General features: G+C 26.1%; 1 protein-coding gene across 2 annotated transcripts; it reads left to right on the top strand.

Moving 5' to 3' along the window:
• The first annotated feature begins 15,224 nt into the window (after positions 1–15,224).
• Positions 15,225–23,598, top strand: LOC135923615 (ATP-dependent RNA helicase DDX25-like). 2 transcript variants are annotated; one of them, XM_065458460.1, is made up of 5 exons: positions 15,225–16,440; positions 18,000–18,266; positions 22,061–22,256; positions 22,453–22,635; positions 22,859–23,598. In XM_065458460.1, the coding sequence occupies exons 1-5, from the start codon at positions 15,439–15,441 to the stop codon at positions 23,107–23,109; spliced, it is 1,899 nt and encodes a 632-aa protein (XP_065314532.1). In that variant the 5' UTR covers positions 15,225–15,438; the 3' UTR covers positions 23,110–23,598. The 2 variants fall into 2 exon arrangements, with proteins under 2 accessions (XP_065314532.1, XP_065314531.1); XM_065458459.1 differs by having other exon boundaries at positions 15,227–16,605; positions 22,859–23,596.
• Positions 23,599–24,404: the final 806 nt, after the last annotated feature.

Here is a 24,404-nt window from a genome sequence, read left to right as displayed (position 1 = left end):
TAACGATTTCAATGTTAACAACTTATCTGGGGACATGCTCAATGACAAAGATAATGCATTTATGACTACTTTAAAAGTGAACGATATTGTTACATGTATGCAAGTCGACACAGGCTCCAAACATACTATTATACCTCATGGTCTGGCTAAAAAACTTGGTATTAGAGATGTTAAGAAATCCGAGTTACAACTTATCTCTTATGACGTATATTTAATCAAGATCATCGGCATCACTCAAATTAAAGTGACTTATGAAGGTATCTCAAAATATTTACAAGCGGTAGTCGTTGAATCAAGTAAAAATGCCTTGTTGGGACGTACATGGATCAATGCTTTCAAAAATATTTTAAATAAATTTATAGCAAATGTTGACACTAATTACGAAGATGAAATAAAAAAATTGATTAAAGAGTGTGAATCCAAATTGACTAATGGACCAATCAACAAAGCAAGTGTCAAGTTACATTTAAGAAGAGATGCCCAACCTAAAATTATACCGCCTAGACGTATTCCTTATTCAAAAATTGATCTTGTTAGCAATGAACTTAAAAAATGGATACATGATAAAATTATTGAGCCGGTGAAGGATGTCCGATGGGCAAGTCCTGTTACTGCTGTCTACAAAGATGATGGGAGCATTAGGCTTTGTGCTGATTTTAAGGACACTGTAAACATAGCTCTAGAAGATTTCAGATACCCTCTACCACGAATCAATGATCTAATAGCTTAACTCGAAGGAAAGAAATTTACGAAGATTGACTTTAAAAATGCATTCTTACAGATCCCAATTGATAAAAGTTGCAGAAATATTTTAACCATATCTACGCACAAGGGATATTACCAATTTACTAGACTTCCTTTTGGGTTAAGGACCTCATCTGCAATTTTTCAACAGATCATGGATCAAATCTTCGGTGACATGGATGACGTCATATTTTTTACTGATGATTTACTTATAACTGGAAAAAACGACGAAGCCCACTTAAAAACATAGAAAAGTGTTTGATACATCGTTTGGGCTAATACCTAACTTCAATAAAAGTGTGTTCTTTAACAAGGTGAGGTTCCTGGGTCATGATATTGACGCCAAGTGGATTCATGCTAATCACGACAAAATTGAAGCAATCATTAATATGCCAGAACCAAAATCAGCTGCTGAATTATCAACATTTCTGGGAATGGCTGGCTACTATAGAAAATTTTTGAACAATTTTGCAGAAATAGCCGATTCTCTGTATAAGATTGTCAACAGAGAAAAATGGGCTTGGAACCTAGAACACTCTAAAAGTTTTAATGATCTTAAGAAGTTGATTAGTCTTCCACCTGCTTTGACATATTTTAGCCCTGAATTACCTATAGGGATAGCCACTGGCGCATCGAAATGTGGTTTAGGAGCTGTATTATTTTATACTGAAAAAGATGGTAAAGAAAAACCTATAGCTTTCGCGTCAAGAACTTTATTAAAATCCGAAATGAACTATACCAATATTGAGTGTGGTGAGGCTCTCGCTATTATGTTCGCTATAAGGAGGTTCCAGGAATACTTAATCGGCACGAAATTTACAATTATTACTGACCATATACCTCTAGTTCAAATCTTTACCAAGGGTCTTAAAGATAATAGCACTATGTCTTTAAGACTCCAGAAGTATAATATTACTTTAGGAGGATATGATTTTAATTTAAAGTATAAAGCCGGTAAATATGTTATTCCTGATTGTCTCTCGAGATTACCACAAGAATGTCATAATGAAGCTGTTGAAAATATCACTATAATAAATGAATATAGGGATTTACCTATTAATTTTAATGTTGTTAAACGGCTAAGTCGAGTCGACTTAGCCTAAAATATAGTCGAGTTTTGAGTCACAAAACTCATTTCAATTTGAGCGGCTCAGTGAGCTGCATGAGTCGGCTCGATGAGTCGGCTTCAGAATCGGCTCGATGAGTCGGCTTTAAGTAAACAACTTTAATAAGTATAATATATAGAGGGACTCTGAAGCCTACTCATCGAGTCGACTCATGCGGCTCATTGAGCCGCTCAATTTAAACGACTATTTAACAACATTAATTAATTTTAATCAAATTCGTGATGAAACTTTGAAAGATATTGAATTAAAACAAGTCATAAATGATATTAAGAACTACAGGCCTATAATGAATAATATTTATAAAAACATTGATTTAGAATTGAGTATAATTAAGGATTGTCTTTACAAAAGCAACATAATCATAATTCCGTCTTCAATGAGGAAAAATATACTACAGTCATTACATGAAGGTCACTTGGGAGCAGGAAAAATCAAATCCTTAGCCAAAGATACATGTGGTGGCCTGGTATAAACAATGACATAGTAATGGAAGTGAAAAGTTGTGACGATTGTAACATATATCATGATAATCCTATAAAGATACAAAAACCATGGGTTTCGGTAACCAAACAGTGGCGTCACTAGAGGGGGGCAGGGGCTCAAGCCCCCTGAAAAATTTGAATAGCCCCCTGAAGCAAAAAAAATTTTTTTTTAATGGTTCCTTAATATCCCCTTAAACTAAAAAGAACTTTTTTTGATTGTCCCCTGTTTATTATAATTCTATTAAGTAATATATAGATTTAATTTTATTATTTAAAAATTAATAAGACTATCTAAATTTTATTAGATTAGATTAATACATATAAATTATATTTTCACTATGTCAGCTTGCAATCAAATTCTTTGTTAAAAATAAAATATCAATACCATGCATAATGTTTAAATATCAATTTAGCATTAACAGTTGAAGTTTTATTGATTTTTATTGATTAAATTATTATATAACCTTAATTAAATAAATATAAAGATTTATTAATTGAAAATTAACAAATTTAATATTGTAAGCCGAGTTTAAAATCACTATTTAAATAAAATGACTTTGCGATTTAAAAAATTAAGCATTAAAGACTTTATGTAAAAAACTAAAGATAAAAGTAGCAATCTTGAGGACCAAAGAAGAGGATTCAATAATAAAGCTGGTGATGAACAAAGTATATTTTATACAGTTTTTAAAATTCAAACTTTGATTTAGTTGAAAGACGATTAATTGTAGTTTTAAAAGATATAAATATTGAAAACAAAAATGTTAAAAGAAAGAAAATAGGTAAATAAATTTATATATAAGTCTGTGTCCAAAATGTTTTGAAAAAATCCTTAAAATTTTCACAAATTAATAACAAAACACTTTGGACATTTAAGTTTTAAAAAATAAAAATTTATTAGTTAATCATCTATTTTAATGGAAGGTTTCTTTTTCACTTGTAATTGAAATTATATGTTTTTCCTATTTCCTCCCAAATTTGCCTAATTTCTATAGAATTTCTATTTAAGTCATTTTTCACCAGAGTATTAAACAATATTGATTTCTTTAGTTTTCAAGTTAAGCAAAAATTGTTTTGCAATATATTTTCACCTTTCAGGAGCAGGACACTAGAAATGGAAATTTTTTTTAAAATTTTTCTATTATAATCACATAAGGTGATGTCAAAATATTAGCTAAATAAAACATAGTAAATATTTTCTATATAAATAGTCAATATCTTAAAAAATCATACACTATTATTCTTTTTACATTAATAAAGATAATATTGGCTAAATTGTTTACTCAATCATTCTTTCATAATTTGATAATTATATATTTATTTGTTTATCCTAACTTAATAATAAACTATATTTTAATAAAAATGCTAAATAAATTTAGAATAGTTTGCTTATTTATATATATTTTTGAAAAATGGACACTATAATATGGAATATTACTTTTTATATATTATATTTACAAAAATAAATACACTGAAAAGAAATACATTTTAAAATTAATCTTATTTAGATTCATTGAATAATGAAGAAAGTATTGTGAATGACATGATTGTAAATAATGTAAGCAGTGGCGTAGCTACGGGGGTGGTTTTCGGGTTTGGACCCCTCCCAGAGCAATTTTTTTTTAGATTATACGTTCAAACGACTTAAAAGTGACTTTGTATGAAATAAATACCATTGATATTTATATTTTTCTGGTTTTGATGTTTGTGAAAGGATATTATATTACTATAGAATTTATTCTGGGTAGTATTATTATAAAGTCATTGAGAATAATCTACTAAATGAGAATAACATTATCTACTAAATTATAATAACATTATCTACTAAATTATAATAACATTATTCATGCATTTAAAAATATTTATATATATTGTCGAAGATGTGGTTATGATTTTTAAGATAAACCCGGCCGAAGGCCGAGCAAAAGGGCCGAAGGCCCGTTAAAGGGGGTCTGGGGGCGAAGTCCCCAGGATTTTATATGTATGGACCCCCTCTAAGGAAAATTCCTAGCTACGCCACTGAATGTAAGTACAGAAGGAAAGAAAATAGGTAAAAAATTAATTTATATATATATAAGATATTTTATTTATAAAATAATTGAAGCAATATATGTGGCTCAATCTGAAGATATATGTGAGATCCAATGTATAGATATCTCTGAAGGTATTAATTTTTTAAATATAATTAAATATAAAATTTTAGGCATGGATTCTGAAGAGGATACTACAACAAGCCAGATTCTTGATAGCAGTAAATATAAAGGTATATTGGATAAAGAAGTTTTATTACAACAAATTACATTTGATGAAATACATTTTAAAATAACCTTATTTAGATTTATTAAATAATGAAGAAAGTATTATGAATGACATGATTATAAATAATGTAGATACAGAAGGAAAGAAAATAAGTAAATTAATTTGTTTATTAGATATTTTATATTTATTTATAAAATAATAGAAGCTATACGTTTGGCCCAATCTAAAAATAACAACTATTCAAGTATTTTTTTCATTTTAACAATATTTTTCTTCAAATATATAATATTTGTCATAATTTTCATAAAAGCAATAATATTTTAATTTTTATATTAATATTTGTCACTTTTTTAGAAGAGCTTATACAAGTATTATTTTTATTTTAACAATGTTTTTCTTCAAATATATAATATTTGTCATAATTTCTAAAACCAATAATATTTTAATTCATTATATTAATTTTTATCACTTTTTTCAGAAGAATTAGATCTGGGTACTAAAACAACTGGTCCTATGCAACCTATATTAAGTGCCTATCCATATATTGGAATGGGTAAAGATAAACGATGCTTTCAAACTCAGTGGTACAAATCCTTTCCCTGGATTGAATATAGCATAACCAGAAACTCTATTTTTTGTTTTCCTTGTCGTAATTTTCCCACTCAACCTCAAAAAGGATACCTATTTAATCAAGGTTATCAAAAATTTCGTAAGGTAAAAGAATACTTAACAACTCACGGAGCAACAAATGGTCATGCAACGAATGTAATTCTCTGGAACCATTTTAAACAATCTTTGATAGATGGCACCATTAAAGAAAAATTTATAGCTCTAACTAAATCAACAATACTTGAAAGAAGAGAATATTTGAAACGATTATTCATAATTATAATACTATGTGGTAAGTTAGAACTTACCCTTAGAGGTCATTATGAAAGTAAGACAAGCAATAATCAAGAAAATTATTGTGCAATATTAAACTGTTTGAAAGAGTATGATCCATTTTTAATAGCATATAAACCACCAGGCAATGCTCATCATTGCTCACCTCAATCACAAAATCAAATGCTATCTGCAGCTGGAAACTTAATCGTAAAGTACATAGCATCATAAAAAAGGTAGGCAGGCTATTTTGCTGTCATGGCTGATGACACTCGTGATGTTAGGTCGTATGAGCAATTTAGTATATGTGTTAGATATGTTGATAAAACAAAAACACCAAAGGAATTCTTTCTATCTTTTCAAAATGTTGAAGACTTAGATGCAGAGTCATTAACGAAGACATTAATAACAACCTTAAACAACAATTCCATAAATGCAATTTGCGTTGCTCAAGCATATGATGGTGCAAGTGTTATGAAAGGGCATCTTTCAGGAGTCCAGGAAAGATATCGCCAAAATCACAAAATGGCTATATATGTGCACTGCTATGCGCATAAACTCAACCTTGTACTGATCTCTGCCTGAAAATCAGTACCTCAATCTATAAAGTTTTTTAATGTATTAGAAGGTATTCAGGCTTTTTTCTCAATATCTATTATCCATCACAATAAATTTCTTGATTTGAAATTAAGATTAGGGTTAAAATTCAAAAATATTGATGCCTTGAGTTCTACACGTTAGGGATCCCATATTAGAACTATAGAGGCAGTAATGACTTTCCCTGCAATTATTTCTTATCTAGCAAATATAGACCATGGTGATGTGGTGAAAGCAAAGGGAATTTTATATATTCTTTTACAATATGATACAATTATGTGTATGTTTATATTCCAAAAATTATTATCTATGTATTCCAATATTTCTATATTTTTGCAAAATCAGATTCGGACATATCAACAGCATTGGCTCTTATTGAGTCTCTTATCAGTTCTTTGTCAAATTTAATAAATAATTCGTATTTTTCTTCATTATTTACCGAAGTAAATAAATTTTGCAATTTATATAATATAAAAATAACAAATAAAAGAGCAAATATACCTTTTACCATTTTGAATAATTATATTCAAATAGATGATATTGTTTCTTCTAATCATTCTGATCAAACAGAAACTTTTTATATATGTCATGTCTTTTATCCAATTTTGGATATTATGATAAATGAATTAAAAAAGAGATTTTGCCAAGAAAACACAGATATTTTAATAGCTATAAATGCTTTACATCCCTCCTCCCCCTTTTTTTAAATAATGATATCATTAAACCATTTATCTTACATTATAATCTTCCTGATCCAATGGAAGAATACATAATATTAAAGGCTTATATTTTAACCTATAATAAAAAACACTAATCTACGTGTAAATCAATAATAGATTTGATAAAAATCTTACCCATAGATATATTCCCTCGTATATTTAATTGCCTTAAAATTGCGTTAACTATACCTTTTAATTCCTGCTCATGTGAAAGATCGTTTTCAGCATTAAAACGGGTGAAAAGATTTCGATCGACAATGGGTCAGGAACGATTAAATTCGTTGGCTCTATTGAGCATAGAAAAAAATATTATTAATACCATTCCTATAGATCACATTATGGATGAATATGCAATAATGACTAGCCGGTGTAGATAACTTATTTTATAAATAATTTAACCTTATAATTTTTGAAACGCAATTTTAGGCGTTAGTATCTGCGTGTAAATATATCGTTTAATATTTATTTTATAAATTTTTTTTTCATATCCAAAATTAGCTAAAAGACATGGTGCTTATAAATAATTCTTTTTGAGATAGGAAAAATTCAGAAAAAAACAGTAAATGCTTTCTTTTGATATGACCAAAGTTTCTGAAAAATTTAATTAAAAATATTTGAATACATTGACAATACAATAATATATAAGATCTTAATTGCTTTCATCATATCACTATGGTACTTATTTTCTAGCTCCCAAATTATTTATTTCTAATTTGGCACATTTAAATTGTAAATAACTCAAGGCTTCAATATATTTGCATAATTTCTTCCAAACATAATTTCTTCCAAGATTTTATGTGTTTTCTTCATCAATATATCTAACATACTAGATTTTGATATGAGTTAACATCGTGTATGTCATGGCTATGACTGCAAATTAACCAGCATCTATTATTTTTGTGGCTATGTAATTTAAGATTATTACTACAGCTGCTGAGAGCCTATGATTGCATAATTAAGATGAGCAACAATGATCAACTGTCCAATAGTTTATATAGGATTAAAAATGGAAGATAATCTTTTAGAAATTTAATCTCTCACAATAATTTTCTCGATTACTTATCTAGCTTCCATCATGTCATCTAAGAGGAAGCTCTAACCACCATATAGTTTTATGATTTGGATTGGTCGTTTATATTTTCTTCTTCAAGAATTGTTGATTTGGTTAGGCCTATAAATTTTTCCTTATTAATTCATTCTATAAAACTTTGTCTAAAATGGTAAAAGAGAGTTATATTAGTTTCATGACCTTTTGTTAATGTTAGTTGCTTAGAATTATATTGCCTTATGGGGTTTTTAAAAACATTAACAATTGAGGCATATGTATGAATTAATTAATCGGTTTTATCACTTGTAATTCTTTAGACGCTAAATTTTTTATATCAGCAATTTAAAATACTTTATACTGTAGTAAATCGATTTTGTATTGAAAAATTTGTAGAAATGTATTGTTTTAATTATTTATATTCTAGTTATAATTATTTATATTCTAGTCTTAATTATTTATATTCTAGTCTTAATGATATTTATATTCTAGTCTTAATGATATTTATATTCTAATCTTAATGATCAATATTCTAGTCTTAATTATTTATATTCTAGTTTATTTTGTACGTATAATATAATAAAAAACAAAATATGAAAATAAGAATAATCCTTCAAGAGTTTAGTAATTTTTAAATTGAGCCCCCTGAGATTGTAAAGGCTAACGACGCCCCTGATAACTCTCAGATTATTTTGAAGTGGCGATGATAACTTAGCTGTTCAATTTCATAGCGATGACCGTTAACTTTTATTAAGTAACATGTCAAACTCTGTGTGACTATCATAGCATCAAAGAATATCATAGATACACGTAAGCATCGATTAATTGGTTGGAGTTACTACTATATTGTAATATTTCAATATTTATTAGACTCCTCCTTATCACTAATTATATTGTCAATATTTTCATTAACCTGACTATTAAATCTTTGTAAATACGGGCAAATGAAGACAATTCATAATTTTTCACAATACATTTTCTAATTGTGAAATCTTATCAAGGCCAGAAATATCTTAGATATTTATTTCATCAAAATGGTTATAACTATTTCACATTTATTATAAACTCTTTATTCACTTAAAATCTTATGGTTGTTAAATTATTTATAATTTGATCAATTGTACGACAAAATTCTTTAAAAATATAGAAATTGACGGGATATTCGAGCTTTCATCTTTGCATTCTTTACTTTTCATTGTCCATGTTTCGATTTTTAGCACTTCATTTTGTACCCGGATATTATCTGGCAGCTTTAAATCAGCAATAATTTTATTTAAATATGTAACCATTTTTATAGCTTTATTTCGAATTGAGGTAAGGTTATAAAAGATACAGAAGATTTGACATCTTCAACCATTTCCAAGATAATAAATTTTTAATTTTTAGTTTGAAAATATAATAAAAGTGGCCAAATTATTTCAAAATAATAAAAAAAAAGGATTAACGTTTAACATTTCATTCTCAATAAAAGATTTAGCTAATCATATGATTGGTTTTGGCCTTTAAAAGATCGGGAGTAAGCTCTATGCATCATAAAATTATCTAAAATCTTATTACGTACCCACCACTTTTATTTTTGGGAGACTAGCAGCCTCCTTTAGCCAGATAGTTAATTACCACCAGATAAACTGCTGTAAAGAGAGAATTGGTGTAGTTGGAGAATGATATATTTAACATATCCTTTATTAAATTATGTTTCAATATATATTGCTTTCTCATAAATAATACATGACTCTCTTTCAGTGATGAAGCTTCCATAGAAGCAAGGGAAGCATTGCTTCCCTTGAAATTTTCCTACAAAATTAAATAAATTTAATATAATCCTTCATATGTTAAAAAAACTAATCTGATCGTTAAAAAAATTAACGAAAAATATTAATATTATTTTTAATAAGTTAAGATGAATTACTATTATTTTTACTAAGTTAAAAAAATATTAACTATTATATTTACTACGAAAAAAAATTAACTATTTATTTACTAAGTTAAAAAAAAATATACATTAGGGGAGCAAATTTGATTTTCCTTATTTTTTTTAATAAATAAAGAGAAAAAAATAAACATTGGGGAAGCAAATAAAAAAATGCTTATTTTTTTAATAAATAAAAGAGAAAAAATTATTTTATATTATATTTTCTTCCTTACTTTTTTTAAATAAAACTTTTTTTCTATTTTAAATGCCATAATTAATGTTTAATAATTGTAGTTATATTATTGAAAATTTATTAAGATTATCAGAGTTGTATAAAAAGTATCTGTATCTATATCTATATGTTATTGTATAGGTATCTATCTGTATCTGTTTATAGATACTTTTAAGATAATTTAAATATACTTTTATTTAACTCTTATCTAAAAAATAAAATATATATTATAAAATATAAGATTAATATAATAAAAAAATATATATAATATTAAAACTTATATATAAAAAAAGTATATACATATATTAATTTTTCTCCATTTATATCTATAGATATTAATTTAAGATTGTGAAGGATATTTTTTTTTTATCATGCAAAGGAATTTATAAATTCTTGCTTAGCCATGACGCCCATTAATTATAATCAATATCATTGATGCACAAAATTGTTTTAAGCATATAAATTTCAGTGGCCTCGCTAGCCTTTACAATTTCAGGAGGCTCAGCTAAAGAAAAATTTATGGTGGTCTTCGCCCCCCCATACCCCCCATTTAGCGGGCTTTTGGCCCGCTTTAGCCCGGCCTTCGGTCGGGTTTTATATTAATATATTATACATTTTTAAAATATGTTAACTCTAGGCAATTATTCTGAATTTCATATTTTGTCATTTATAATATTTTGCATACAAAATAAACTAGTTTATAAATAATTAAAACAATACAATTTCTAAAAATAATATTTTTTAATACAAAATCTATTTATTACAGTATAAAATATTTTCGATTGCTGATTTAAAAAAATTTTGCGTAAAGAATTACAAGTGATAAAAAAGGTTAATTAATTCATACATATGCCTCAATTGATAATAGTTTTTAAAAACCCACATAAGGTTATATAATTCTTAGCAAGTTACATTGGCAAAAGGTCATTACCATTTTAGACAATGTTTTATAGAATGGGCTGATAAGGAAAAATTTATAGACCTTACCAAATCAACAATTCTTGAAGAAGAAAATAAAAACGACCAATCCAAATCATAAAAATATATGGTGGCTAGAGCTTCCTTTTAGATGACATGATGGAAGCTAATAAGTAATCGAGAAAATTTTTGTGAGATATTAATTTTCTAAAAGATTATCTTCCATTTTTAATGATATATAAACGACTACACAGTTGACCATTATTGCTTATCTAAAATATGCAATCATATGCTCTCAGCAGCTATAGTAATAATCTTAAATTACATAACACAAATAATAGATGCTGGTTAATTTGCAATCATAGCCATGACACTCACGATGGTAACCCATATCAGAATTTATTATGTTAAATAAATTGATAAAACAAAAACAGTAAAAATCTATAGAAGAAATTATGAAAATTTATTGAAATCTTGAGTTATTTATATGGCAAGGATGACATATTAGAAATGAAACATTTTGTAACTATAAAATAAGAACCAGAGTGTTATAATAAAAGTAATTATGATTTTACATATTCTCTAGTTGGTATATTATATCTTATAATAATAGAAGATTGTTTATATCAAAAATATATTCGTATTAAAAATTTAACTCAAAACTTTTTTTCAAAGAAGAAAAAAATAGCTTTCCTAAAAACACGTAAAAAAAAGAGAAGAAAAGATATCTAATTTATTACATCCATTGTGGGATGAATAATAAGATGTTCAATTTTAATAAATAATTTAATAAATAGATGGCGTTAAATAATTAAATGCAAATTGTTACTTATATTTATTATCAAAAGCATTTATTATTAAAATTTTAAAATTATATCTTATACTCATTTGGATTTGGACCTTGAAAATAATTTTAGGAAGAGAGTTGATAATTAAGTTAAAAAATCAATAATGTAGTTGATTAGTGATTTTGAACTCGGCTAAATACAATATTAAATTTGTAATAAATTATTATATTTATTTAATTAAGGTTATACAATAATTTAAATGGTTATTGCTTAAGTCGAGGGGTATATTTTTTTTTGTTATTTTTTTTGTTATTTTTTTTGTTATTTTTTATTATTTTTTATGTTATTTTTTTTATGTTTTTTTTAAATGTTAATTTAAATTAATATAGTATTATTTGGTGATAATTTTTTTTTGTGATAAATTTTTAAAATAATGTAGCATATTTTTATTATTTGGTGATAAATTTTTAAATTAATATGTATTTTTTCTTTTAAGATATATTATGTTATTTTTAAATGTTATTTTAAATTAATATAGTATTATTTGGTGATAATTTTTTTTTGTGATAAATTTTTAAAATAAAGTAGCATATTTTTATTATTGGTGATAAATTTTTAAATTAATATGTATTTTTTCTTTTAAGATATTTTATGTTATTTTTTTTATGTTTTTTTTAAATGTTATTTTAAATTAATATAGTATTATTTGGTGATAATTTTTTTTTGTGATAAATTTTTAAAATAATGTAGCATATTTTTATTATTTGGTGATAAATTTTTAAATTAATATGTATTTTTTCTTTTAAGATATTTAAAAATATTTTTTTCTTTTTTAAAAATATTTCTTAATTACTAGGGAGGGGAGGTAGGTAAAAGAATTGTGTCTACATATTTTTTAAAAAAATCGTTTTTTTAAAGAAATAATTCGTAGTTCCGATTATTATTAGATTATGTATATATATAATATGATTCCTTCCATACTAACTTAATATTATTTCCGTTTTTTTCTTTTAAAATGAATATTTTTACACTAGGTGTGTTTACTAATACTGTTGAAACAACTTATCAATTTTGCCTTAATAATCAATTTATCCCTTTAGGAATAGAGCATACTTGTTGCAATTCCATAATGCGGGTAGAAAAAAATAAGAATAGTTTGCGATATCGATGCAATAGATGTCGTAGATCATATTCGATATGGAAAGGTAATATTAATTTTATATCATAAATGACAAATTTTTAGATTCTATTTTTGAAGGGATTCAGGACGTTGGGAAATTTTTAAGACTAGTATACCTGTATATAAGTAGTAATTATTTAAAAAATATTAAAGAACAAAATTATTTTTAGGCCGTTATAAAATTTTAAGTGCTTCGAAGGAATTGGATTATCATAGGAATGCAATTTCTGGATGGTAATTTAAAGTAAAATATGGTTTTTATATTTAATTTATATAGGTTTAAAAAATTTCGCAAGGTATGTGGGTTCCATATAGCTTCGAATCATACAAAGATCGGGGGGCCTGGCAGAGTTATCGAAATAGACGAAACTCATGTGTGGAAGCGTAAATATAATCGTGGCCGGCATTTGATTTCCGAGGCTATATGGATCATCGGTGGCATATGTCGCGAGACGGATGAAATATTTCTAAGTGCAACAACAACGAGGGATCAAGATACCACACTGCGTGTGGTTAAAGATAATGTTATGCAAGATTCCACGATAATGACTGACTCATGGTTAGGGTATATACATATATTAATCTATAATATCAAAAGTAGTAGTATATTTAAATCGAGTCAATCTTAGATATAATCGATTAAATTGAACAAATTGTTTCCATTAAAATGTCAATCATTCCGAAGCTTCATTGACCTAAATGATAGATCCATTCACACCCAAAGAGTCGAAAGCGATTGTAACTGAATTTTATGGAATTTTCTAAAATATCTATGGGGATTCAAGTAGAATATTCATGAATATTCTACTCGAATCCCCATAGATCTTTTATAGTTTTCCTTAAGATCCCGCCACAGTCGTTTTGATCTTTTTGGGTGTCAATGGATCTATCATTTGGGTCAACGAAGTTTCGGGAATGATTGACCCTATAATGGAAATAATTTGTTTGATCCAACCAATTATATCTAAGATAAATAGATTTAAATATATTACTACTTTTGATTTACAGAATAATATATTTTTCAATAATATATTTCAATTTATTTCGAATTAACCCTTCCCAACAAAGGTTAAAAAAATCACTTAGAATTTAAAGATGGGGTCTATTTTACCCCTAATAAATACAAAATTTAAGATTTTATGCTAATTTTCCTAAAATTGCTTAGATTATCAGACTATATTTCAATTTAATGAATAAAATTGACTCATCACAATTCTTCTACCCTCCTCCCCTCCCTAGGAATTAAGAAATATTTTTAAAAAGAAAAAAATATTTTAAAATATCTTAAAAGAAAAAATACATATTAATTTAAAAATTTATCACCAAATAATAAAAATATGCTACATTATTTTAAAAATTTATCACAAAAAAAAATTATCACTAAATAATAAAAATATGCAACAATATTTTAAAAATTTATCACAAAAAAATTATCACCAAATAAATACTATATTAATTTAAAATAACATTTAAAAAAAACAAAAAAAATAACAAAAAAAATAACATAAAAAAAATTAACAAAAAAAAAATTAACAAAAAATAAAATAATATACCCCTCGACTTAAGCAATAACCATTTAAATAATAAAAGTCAATTATGCTTCAACTGTTATTGCTAAATTAATATTTAGTGAGTGATATTGATATATTTTTAACACAGAATTTGATTGCAAGCTGACAGAGTGAACATATAATTTATATGTATTAATCTAATCTAATAATTAAAATAGTATTCATTTAATAAAAATTTAGATAATTTTATTAATTTTTAAATAATAAAATTAAATCTATATATTACTTAATAAAATTATTAAAAAAATCGTTAAGGGGGCAATTAAAAAAATTTATTTTTAGTTCAAGGGGATAATATTGAGCATTTAAAAATAATTTTTTTCCTCCAGGGGGCTATTCAAATTTTTTAGGGGGCTCGTGCCCCTGCGCCCCCTCCCCCTAGTGACGCCACTGATAAATTTATTTATAATTTTGTATAATAATTTTATAGTTGCTAATAATGAATAAATGATGAATTTTAAATCTATTTTTGATTTTGATTGAAAAAAACTTATTAAAAAATTTTAAATCTAGCAATAACATTTATAATCAAGTACTTGATCATTTACTCAAAAACAAAGACGAATTCTACTATTTATATATTTTAATATTTTATGGTTCGACTAATAAATAAAAAAAAAAATTTTTCGATTGCTTCCTTAGTAATAAACTTGACGCTTCGTCAGTCAAACATTTAGATGATTGACAGATGTCATTCATTATCTTATTACGCATTGCTTGGATAATATGTAAGAAATATTTTTTTCTTTTTAAGGCCAAAAAAGAATGACATTTATTGCAAAAAAATCAACCAGTAATAGTTCTTAATCTTTGTAAGTTAACTACTTCGCCTTTATAAGTTTATTTTCTTCAATTTCAAAAATCCAAAAGGAAAGACGTCATTATGTTATTATACTTTTATCATTATAAAATGTAATAAATAGTAAGGAATATATGATAAATAAAAGATTAATTATAAATACCTTATAATCCGCTAACCAATATGTCTACCAGTCCATCCTGGAGAGAATTAGCCAAACAGCAGGAGTTAAATAATATTCCAAAAATGGTCAGCCATAACCTTGATTCTAATTTGCCTGGTAGATTAAATAAATATGATACTAATCTTTCTCAGACTGATTTAAATAAAAGTGGCCTTAATCATTCTCATATTTCAAAAGAATTGGTAGATGGAAATTTTTACAATTCCAAATCAATAAATTCAACCTTCAATCACTACAATCAAAAATCTGAATTTGATATAATGCTTAATTCAAAAATGCACCATTCCTTTTCAAATGACTTAAGGAATAATAGCACCAAGTATACTCCAAAGGTTCTATATTATAATAATACTACAAGTATTGATGGTACCTATATAAATGCTTTAAACAATACAAATAATAATTCTTTCCAACAAAATTTAACTATACCAAATATATCACCAAACCTAAATAAAGCAAACTATAAGAATGCTGCAACAAATTTTGTTTCCCAAAATGAGGAAACTGATAAATCATCAAAGGCTGAAACATCTCTCTTATCAAAATATTTAAATGCTAAATTGACAGGTATCCATTCTATCAACACTGCAATGACAAGTTTGGATATATACAATAATGAGAATTCTCTTCTCAATGACCTTGGATCCACTAGTCTATCATTTGCAGATCTAAAACTCAAGCCTCCTATACTTAGAGCAGTCTATGATTATGGGTTCCACAAACCCTCCAAAATACAAGAAATGACCTTACCCATCATGTTGCCTACCTCATTTACCCTTGAAAATAACAGAAAAGAAGATATTAAAAGTTATGAACAAGATATAAATGTGAATTCTGAGAATCAATTCAAGGGAAAAGATGTTATTGCACAGTCTCAGAGTGGAACAGGTAAAACAGCTGCATTTGTCATTGCAGCTTTATCCAGGATAGATCTAAATTTGCCTTTGCCTCAAGTCATTTGTCTCTCTCCAACATTTGAACTAGCCCTGCAAACATATCAAGTATTTTTGTCACTTGGAATGTACATGGGAGGACTAAAGATTGGTAAAGCTTTGAAAGGTAGTGGAAGGCAGAATAATATTTATAAGCAAAATAGCTGCTTAGATGGATTTGATAATGGTTATAAGGTTGGTGATGGCAATACTAAGACTAGTGTCAGTGAAAATGTTAGTTTAAAAAATTATCATAATTTAATACACATACACCTCCATAAAGTTATTTATGTTTTGGTCATTATTTAGAGGTGATCAACTTGTAAAGGATTTCTTATTTCAAAATAGGACCATACCATATTTATTAAATATTGAAGATCAGGGCTAATACTTACCATTTTTCAAAATTGGATTGGACATAGAAAATATTCATTTTTTTAATGACATAGATAGATCAATCTAAATAACAGATCAATTTATTGGATAGGTTTTATGGTAATATCAGATTAAATCAGTGAAAATATTGTGGATTGGCAGATATAAAAAAATTGAAAGATATGGGCAATGATTAACACTGAATCAGGTTTAGGCAAAATATTAGTAAAGCCTTGAAATTAGGCCAACAAATATCCAATCTTTTTGTCGATGGGGAAAATTTCTAAGCTTAGGTAAACCTTGGCTAAAATCTTAAGTTAGCTGTCTTTAAAAATTGTTAATTTGAGCTTTTCATCATTACTATCTGAATATAACTACTAATATTTTTATATTTTTTTTCTTGTTGTAGATAATAAAACAATTTGATTTTTTTAAATCAAATAAATTGAATTTAGAAACTTTTATTATTATAAAAAAGGTATATAATTGTATATACAAATCATAAAATAATCAAAAAGAAATATCAGCCCTAATTCAATTTTCTTTTTGATTATTTTATGACATAGGCTCAAAGATATATTACAAATATAAATCAATTTAAGTAGTTTATCAGATAAGTTTTATTTGAATATCAGGTTAGATCAAACTTGTCAATTGACATAGCTTTATTTCAAAATTAGTTCCCCCCTCCCTCCACCTTATATCTTAACACCTAAAACTTCTGTAATAAATTTTAATGTCAAAAACCCCATTAATACTTTTACTTTTTCTTAATAAAATATATCCTTAAAAATTTTTACTATTGAACGCTATTAATCTTTTATTAAATCGATTTCAATACAAATTTTAAATTGTCAAATAGAGTTCTTTTTATCATAGATGGGGAAAATTTATCAATTGTTATAAAAATATTTATCATTTTTTAAAGAAATATTTTTAAATAACGCTCTCTTCATCCGCTCACTCTTATCAGCTCTGTAAAAATCTGGCTGACTAGATGCACTGCACATTAATTTGTTTTTTTTAAATCGAGGTTTTAATGACTTAATTATGACTTTCTTTTTCTCCAGCAGCTAAAATAATACTTTCTATAAAATAAACCACATTCATCGACACTAAAAAGATCTTTTTATTAAATGAGTAATATTAAATTCTTATCTTTCAAGCAATTGAGTTATTTTTGCATTGTAATTGTCGATAAAAATATGGAAATATTTTTTATTAAATACCATTTCACGGTATATACATCTAAGATTTACCCCATTTCAGAGTGCCACGTTATAGTGGGCACACCTGGCACGGTTTACAATATGATAAAATCTCGGGCCTTGCCAACCAACAATGTAAGGGTTTTCATCCTTGACGAAGCTGACGTTATGCTGGATATACAGGGTCTTTCCGATACATCGATTCGTATTAATAAATCACTTTCGGTCAAGGCTTGTCAGCGACTGCTCTTTTCGGCTACTTACGATGACGAAGTTATGACTTTTGCTAAATCCATACTACCCAACGCAAAGGTTTCTATTAGGTTTTTTTTAAATTGGAAGTAACTTGACTTTTTGAATATTAACATTACGTAAAATTTTGTCAGTTATCTTCAAATATGCATATTTATTTGTCGTTGCCACAAGTTCATAAAATTATCCAACCCTCAGAAAGTCGGGCGTGTTATTTTTCAATTTTCTAAACATAGCCGCCTTGATGAACCTTTTTTTTCTCCCTCTATAGCTAGTTTATTTGTGATTTTTATTGACTGTATTACTAGTGGCTTATTTTTTAAAATAAACATGGTTTGGTATCTTAAAACTCAAATATTTAAAATAAATGAATAATGTATTATATATAGAAATTTCACCAGTTCTTTACTAATATAATAACTATAGACAAAGTTCGAAAAAAAATTTCAAAAATTTTGAGCAAAATTTTCTTGAACAGATTTTTTATTAAATGTTATCAAAAAATGCAAATTCTTATTTAAAAATTTTTTTATAAATAAATCTTTTGTAATTTTTATAAATAAAATAATGATGAAATTAAATTTTTTTAAATACAGTATGTTTGATTGATTCGAAAATGCCACAAGATAAAATATTTTAAATTTAAAAAAACGTTTATCAAGGGGTCTAATTTAACAATTGATTTTGATCAGTGCTGCAAAGGTTATTTTACATTGATTTTGAATACTGTAAACATTAATTTAAAAATGGTTATTTGATACTCTTATTTAGTCATAAAAAAATTATTAAATTTAAATATAACATACTATAAATTCAATTACATAAGATTTGGTATTAATTTAATAATCTTTATTTGGGATAAAATCTGAAAAAAGATTGCTGTAAATTTCAAAAATTAAATTACAAAAGGAAGGGTTTTGTTTAAAATGTTTGATCTCATATGAAATAATTTTGTATATTTTGTAATTTTTTTTTATAAATAATTGATATCGGATTAGTAGTTTTGTATGAATATCGATAAATATCAGATCAGTTAAAAAAATTGTAAGTCTGTGCATCTTTATTTAATATCAAGGTTGTTAATCGATCCTTTTAAAAGAATCGAATCACCATCTTTTCAAAAAATATGGATCGAAATTTTTTTTAAAAAGTATCGCGACCAGGTTTACGATCCTTTTATAGATAATTCAAATATTTTTTCTAGAATCTAAATTACTTATTTTATAAAATTGATAAAAAAAAATTATATATAGTGATAGTAAATGATATTTTATAATTAAATTTAATTATATAATAAAACTTAATAATTTAATAATTATATGACAACTGTACTGTGGTGTAGCCGAATTTATTCAAGGAGTGAATGGGAGGGGATATATAATGATTATTTGCGTATTTAATACATTTATGCTTTAACTCGTTTTATAGATAGTTCAAAGTAAAATGTATTATTGGCGCAATATAAAAAGTTGCCAAGATTGACATCATGCGAGAATAAGAATTATAGATTCTCTGAATATATGAGTGCGCTAATATAATTCATAATCATTTTGAATCTATCAACAGAAATCAGTTATAAATGAAATAAAAATAGTTGAAATAATATATATTTTTATCTAAATTACCCTTTAAAATAATAAAAAAAATTCTAAATTAATATTAATTTAAACACCTACGTTTTTCATTAGAAACGTGTTATGGTTTACTTAGTATAAAAAGTTTCAAGCTCATCCATGGTTATCATTGAAATTCGAGTCCAGATATTGTTGATCAATTGCTTTTCCAAATGAGCAATAAACTTATCCTTTAACAGCGTATTCTGTACCAGATAATCTTGGGTGGTGTTGCATTAATATTGAGGTCCTTGTTAAGTGGAGGAAATTCATGATGCGAATTTTTCTTCATCCGGTTGCTAATAAGGTAAAATACTTGTGAAGCTGAGGAAAAGATAAAGAATTTAATTTACATTATTATTCAACTGTAATTTCTTCTAGATCTGCATCTTCAACTTCATTAGTTATAGAGACATTGATTAACCTATAAATTGTTTATTTTATCATTCAATATTTTAAAAAACTTGTGAAATAACTTCTACTAAAAATAATGTTGTCTTTGATTAAATATTTCGTGAAAAGCAGCAAATTTATATACATTATAGTGGATGCGAAATTATGATGGAGATAGATTTTTTTATATTTTAAATAATATTTTAATATTATCTTAAAAATAAATTTTAAATAAATATTTTATGGGAAAAAATTTTTTTTTCAAAAGGATCGAGTAATTGTTTATTTACAAAATGATTTCTATCAAATTTTTTTTAACGAATATCATTCAGGAATCCAAACCGAAACAAATATCGGTTCAGGTTCGGATAAAAATAATGGTTCAGGTTCGGTTCGTAAAAAATAAATATATCGGTTCGGTTCGAACCTCTAAAAACCGGTTTGAACATTTTTGTATTATAATCTACATTCGAATTATGTATAGGGAGGTATATTTTTTTTATTTCATCATTAATATAAAAAACATACATAAAACCTTCATTTTAATTAATTGCAGATTATAAAATAATATTTAAATTATAAATCATACAAATAAATATCATTGATTAATTTTAATATGAACAATATTTACCTTTATTTACTTAAAATTTTTTATTGGGCCGCACAATTAATATATTTTCAAGATTCGTTTTCACCCATATTACATCTATAAAGAGATAGTATAAATTTAATTGTTGAAAAACATCTTTCCACACTAACTTGGGTAGCTGGCACTGCCAATATCAAACAATTTACATAATTCTGGGCATCGATTACTCTGATTTCTTTAATAGTTTAAATTATTCATAGCTTTATTTAACCTAGGTTCTTTAGAAAAATTACCTATAATATTTATTTCTTTGATTATATATTACCAAATACTTAAGGCTTATATTCTGTAACATTAGATTAAATATTTTGAGAATTAATTTTAATTTTACCCACGGCTTCTAATAAGGATCAAGAACTTTTTAAAACCTCTATCATCGATTAATTTGAATGGTCTGCCTTAAAAGTGATCAACTCAGTACAATCATCGATTATTATTTTTTATTTAGTATTGTTTGTTTTTAATTCTTCTTCTATCGTCTGTTGGCTTGATGACATCTTAAACTTTTATTTTATTAGGCTTTTGTTGTGATATTTTGTTAATTTTATCAAATTCTAGATGGTGTTTTGTGACGCTCAAGATTTATGATGGCCTCATATTTATTTAATAATCAGTGATATTACATTTTGATGTGTCATTTATAATACTATATATAAATAATTTATATTTCGGATTTAATTTTCTCTTAGGCATTATAATTTATAAGCTTAAAATATTTAAAAAATGCTGTAAAATGGCAATATACTAAAGTTTATAAAAATTATGACTGACAATTCATCGTGATTTATAATAATCTTTAAAACAATTCGAATATAATTAAATTTCTTACAATATACTAGTAATAATTTACACATTATTTTATAGGCATAAAATCATAAGGCTCGAACCGGTTCAGAGGCATTTTAACGGTTCGGTTCAGGTTCGGCTAGAAATTATTTAAGTGGTTTAGGTTCGATAAAAAATACAGGTTTTTAGCGGTTTAACGGTTCGGTTCGGTTTGGATCCCTGAAATCATCGATCCGAGAAATTTGCTAAAATAAGGATCGAATCCAAGATAGTCGATCTTTTAACAACTATGTTTAGGATACATGTTATTATTTGACCATTTATATGTTACATAATAATTAAATATAAGAAGTTAATAAAATTTCCATAGTTTAGTATAATGTAAATAAAGTTGTTATGTTTTTCTTCAAAAGGTATTCTCTCTTCCTCCTCCTGCGCTAGTCCTCTCCAATGTTGCCCAATTCTATCTGCCTTGTCCCAATGGCTTCTCCGACAAACTAAATTTCCTTGTATCTCTTTACGGCTCCCTGCCTATAGGACAATCCTTGGTATTTTGCGACACGCGAGTTCAGGCTTCACGTTTGGCCCATTTTTTAAACAAAGAAGCAGGTTCTTCCCATATTTATTTAAGCTTATTTATAATATAATACCTTTCTTCATTACAGTTTAATTTAAACTGCATTTTACTTTTTAAATTTATATAGTAAACAGTATAAAAAGTACCAATTTTATTTATGATATCCATTCCCACAATAAAGCCAACATTTTTATTGATGCTGAAGTTTTAATTACAAAAATCGGACAGGTTTTCCAGCTTCTCTTCTCAGTGCCGAATTGGACGTAGATCAAAGAGCGGCCGTTATCGAAGGGTTTAGGTCAGGGAGGGAAAGGCTTCTCGTAGCGACAAATGTTCTAGCCCGTGGTATAGATGTCAATCAAGTCAATCTGGTTCTCAATTTTGATATTCCGCGTCTGGGTGGAACTAAAGGTTATTCATTTTTTTCTAGTTTTATATATTCTTTATATTAGTAAATTCTTTTAGACTTCATATTAATCGATTGTTTTTTATATACCTGGTTTATCTAGTCTAATTCATATCTTCTATGATATACGTGAAGGTTAAGCAAATAATAGTAATATTACTTTGTACTACCCGAATATATTGGACATCTGCTATATTTATTTAAAAATTTAAATTGAAAAATTCACAGCCAGGTCTTCGTCTAGCTTTGAGCTCAAAGCCGATGTAGAAACTTACCTACATAGAATAGGCAGGTGTGGTAGGATGGGTAAAAAAGGCTTGGCTTTAAACTTGGTGGAACCAGATCAATTACCTTTGTTGAAACAGATAGAGAAACGACTCAACATAATTATACCAGAGCTGGACCCGGATAAACTATTAGGAGCCGAAGCTGATGAGTTCGAATCTATCTTGGAAACTTCGCATCAGAAGGATAAATAAATAAAATGGTGATTATTGACAGATTATTATATTATACTTATACACAATAAAAATTAGCATCATTATATCCTGTATTTACAAATGATATACGACGATGTGTATGGTGATATAATTATTTTTTTAAATAATGATATACTTAAAAGTGAGGACTCATAGAATATTCTTCTGCCCAATATCGCAATTTCTAATTTTTAATTTATATATTTTTTTAAACAAAATTCATCATTTGTTTTGTTTTATCACAAATACAATTTTTAAAAAATATTAAATTACATTATACTATTTTATAAAAGAATATTTTTTTTGAATTAAGTTTATTCAATCTATATATTTAATTAATTTTTTATTATAAAAATTTATATTTTTAATCATTGACACGTTTTATTTAGAATAAATTATTCTTTAATGAATTTTTATGGGTTTTGAGATACTTTTAAAATGCGATGCTTTATAATTTATTCCAATCATATTTATTTTCCAATTGATTATAAGCCCAGATTATATACGATATTACAATATTACAATGTATTTAATGTAATAAATACTTATACAATATATTATATTTTATATTATATCATAATAAATTTTGTATTTAAATTCTTTATAAATTATAATATCATTTTGATGATATTATACTTAAACTAGCTTGACAAGGAAGTTTTTTAAAATAATTTTAACATTTTAAGCTACGTCATAAATTTTATATAATACCCATAAATTTCTGTAACATGTGAAAGTGAAACCGTGAGATTCTATCATTTCAAATACATTTAAGGCCATTAAAATTTTCAAATAAAAATTTATTAAAAATTATTAGAACCTATATTTGAAAATATGATCATTTCGAACACAAATAATAAAATATTGGAAAAAACAAAATATTCAAGAGCGAATATAATACTGTTAAAAAATATTATAGTTCTATAAACTGATATGTAAATCGCAATAAAATATAAAATTAAATATTTTGTAATGTTTTAAAAAGTTAATTAAAATATCGTTCACAAAAGGAAATTTAATCTTCTTTGCGATTGCGTCAATGTTTTAATATTTTGTTCTGTATTAGAGATTAGATCTCGATCTATAATAAGTAAGGTTAGTCTATTCAGTCGATTTTAAGACATCGTATCTTTGAGATCAGGGATGCGAACTCGGCAAAATTTTAGCCCGCGTTCGGTTCAGGGAAATATTTATAAACTCGGGGTTGGTTCCGGGTTTAAGAATTTTTGAATTAATAAAAAAAATATATATTTAAATCATAATTAAAAAACTAGACATAAATTTGGAATAAAAAA

Source organism: Gordionus sp. m RMFG-2023, chromosome 2, assembly GCF_954871325.1.
Source record: "Gordionus sp. m RMFG-2023 chromosome 2, tfGorSpeb1-WG-v2, whole genome shotgun sequence".
Taxonomy (NCBI): Eukaryota; Metazoa; Nematomorpha; class Gordioida; order Chordodea; family Parachordodidae; genus Gordionus; species Gordionus sp. m RMFG-2023.
The sequence above is the reverse complement of the archived record's forward strand: the minus strand, read 5'-3'. Positions and strand labels throughout refer to the sequence as shown.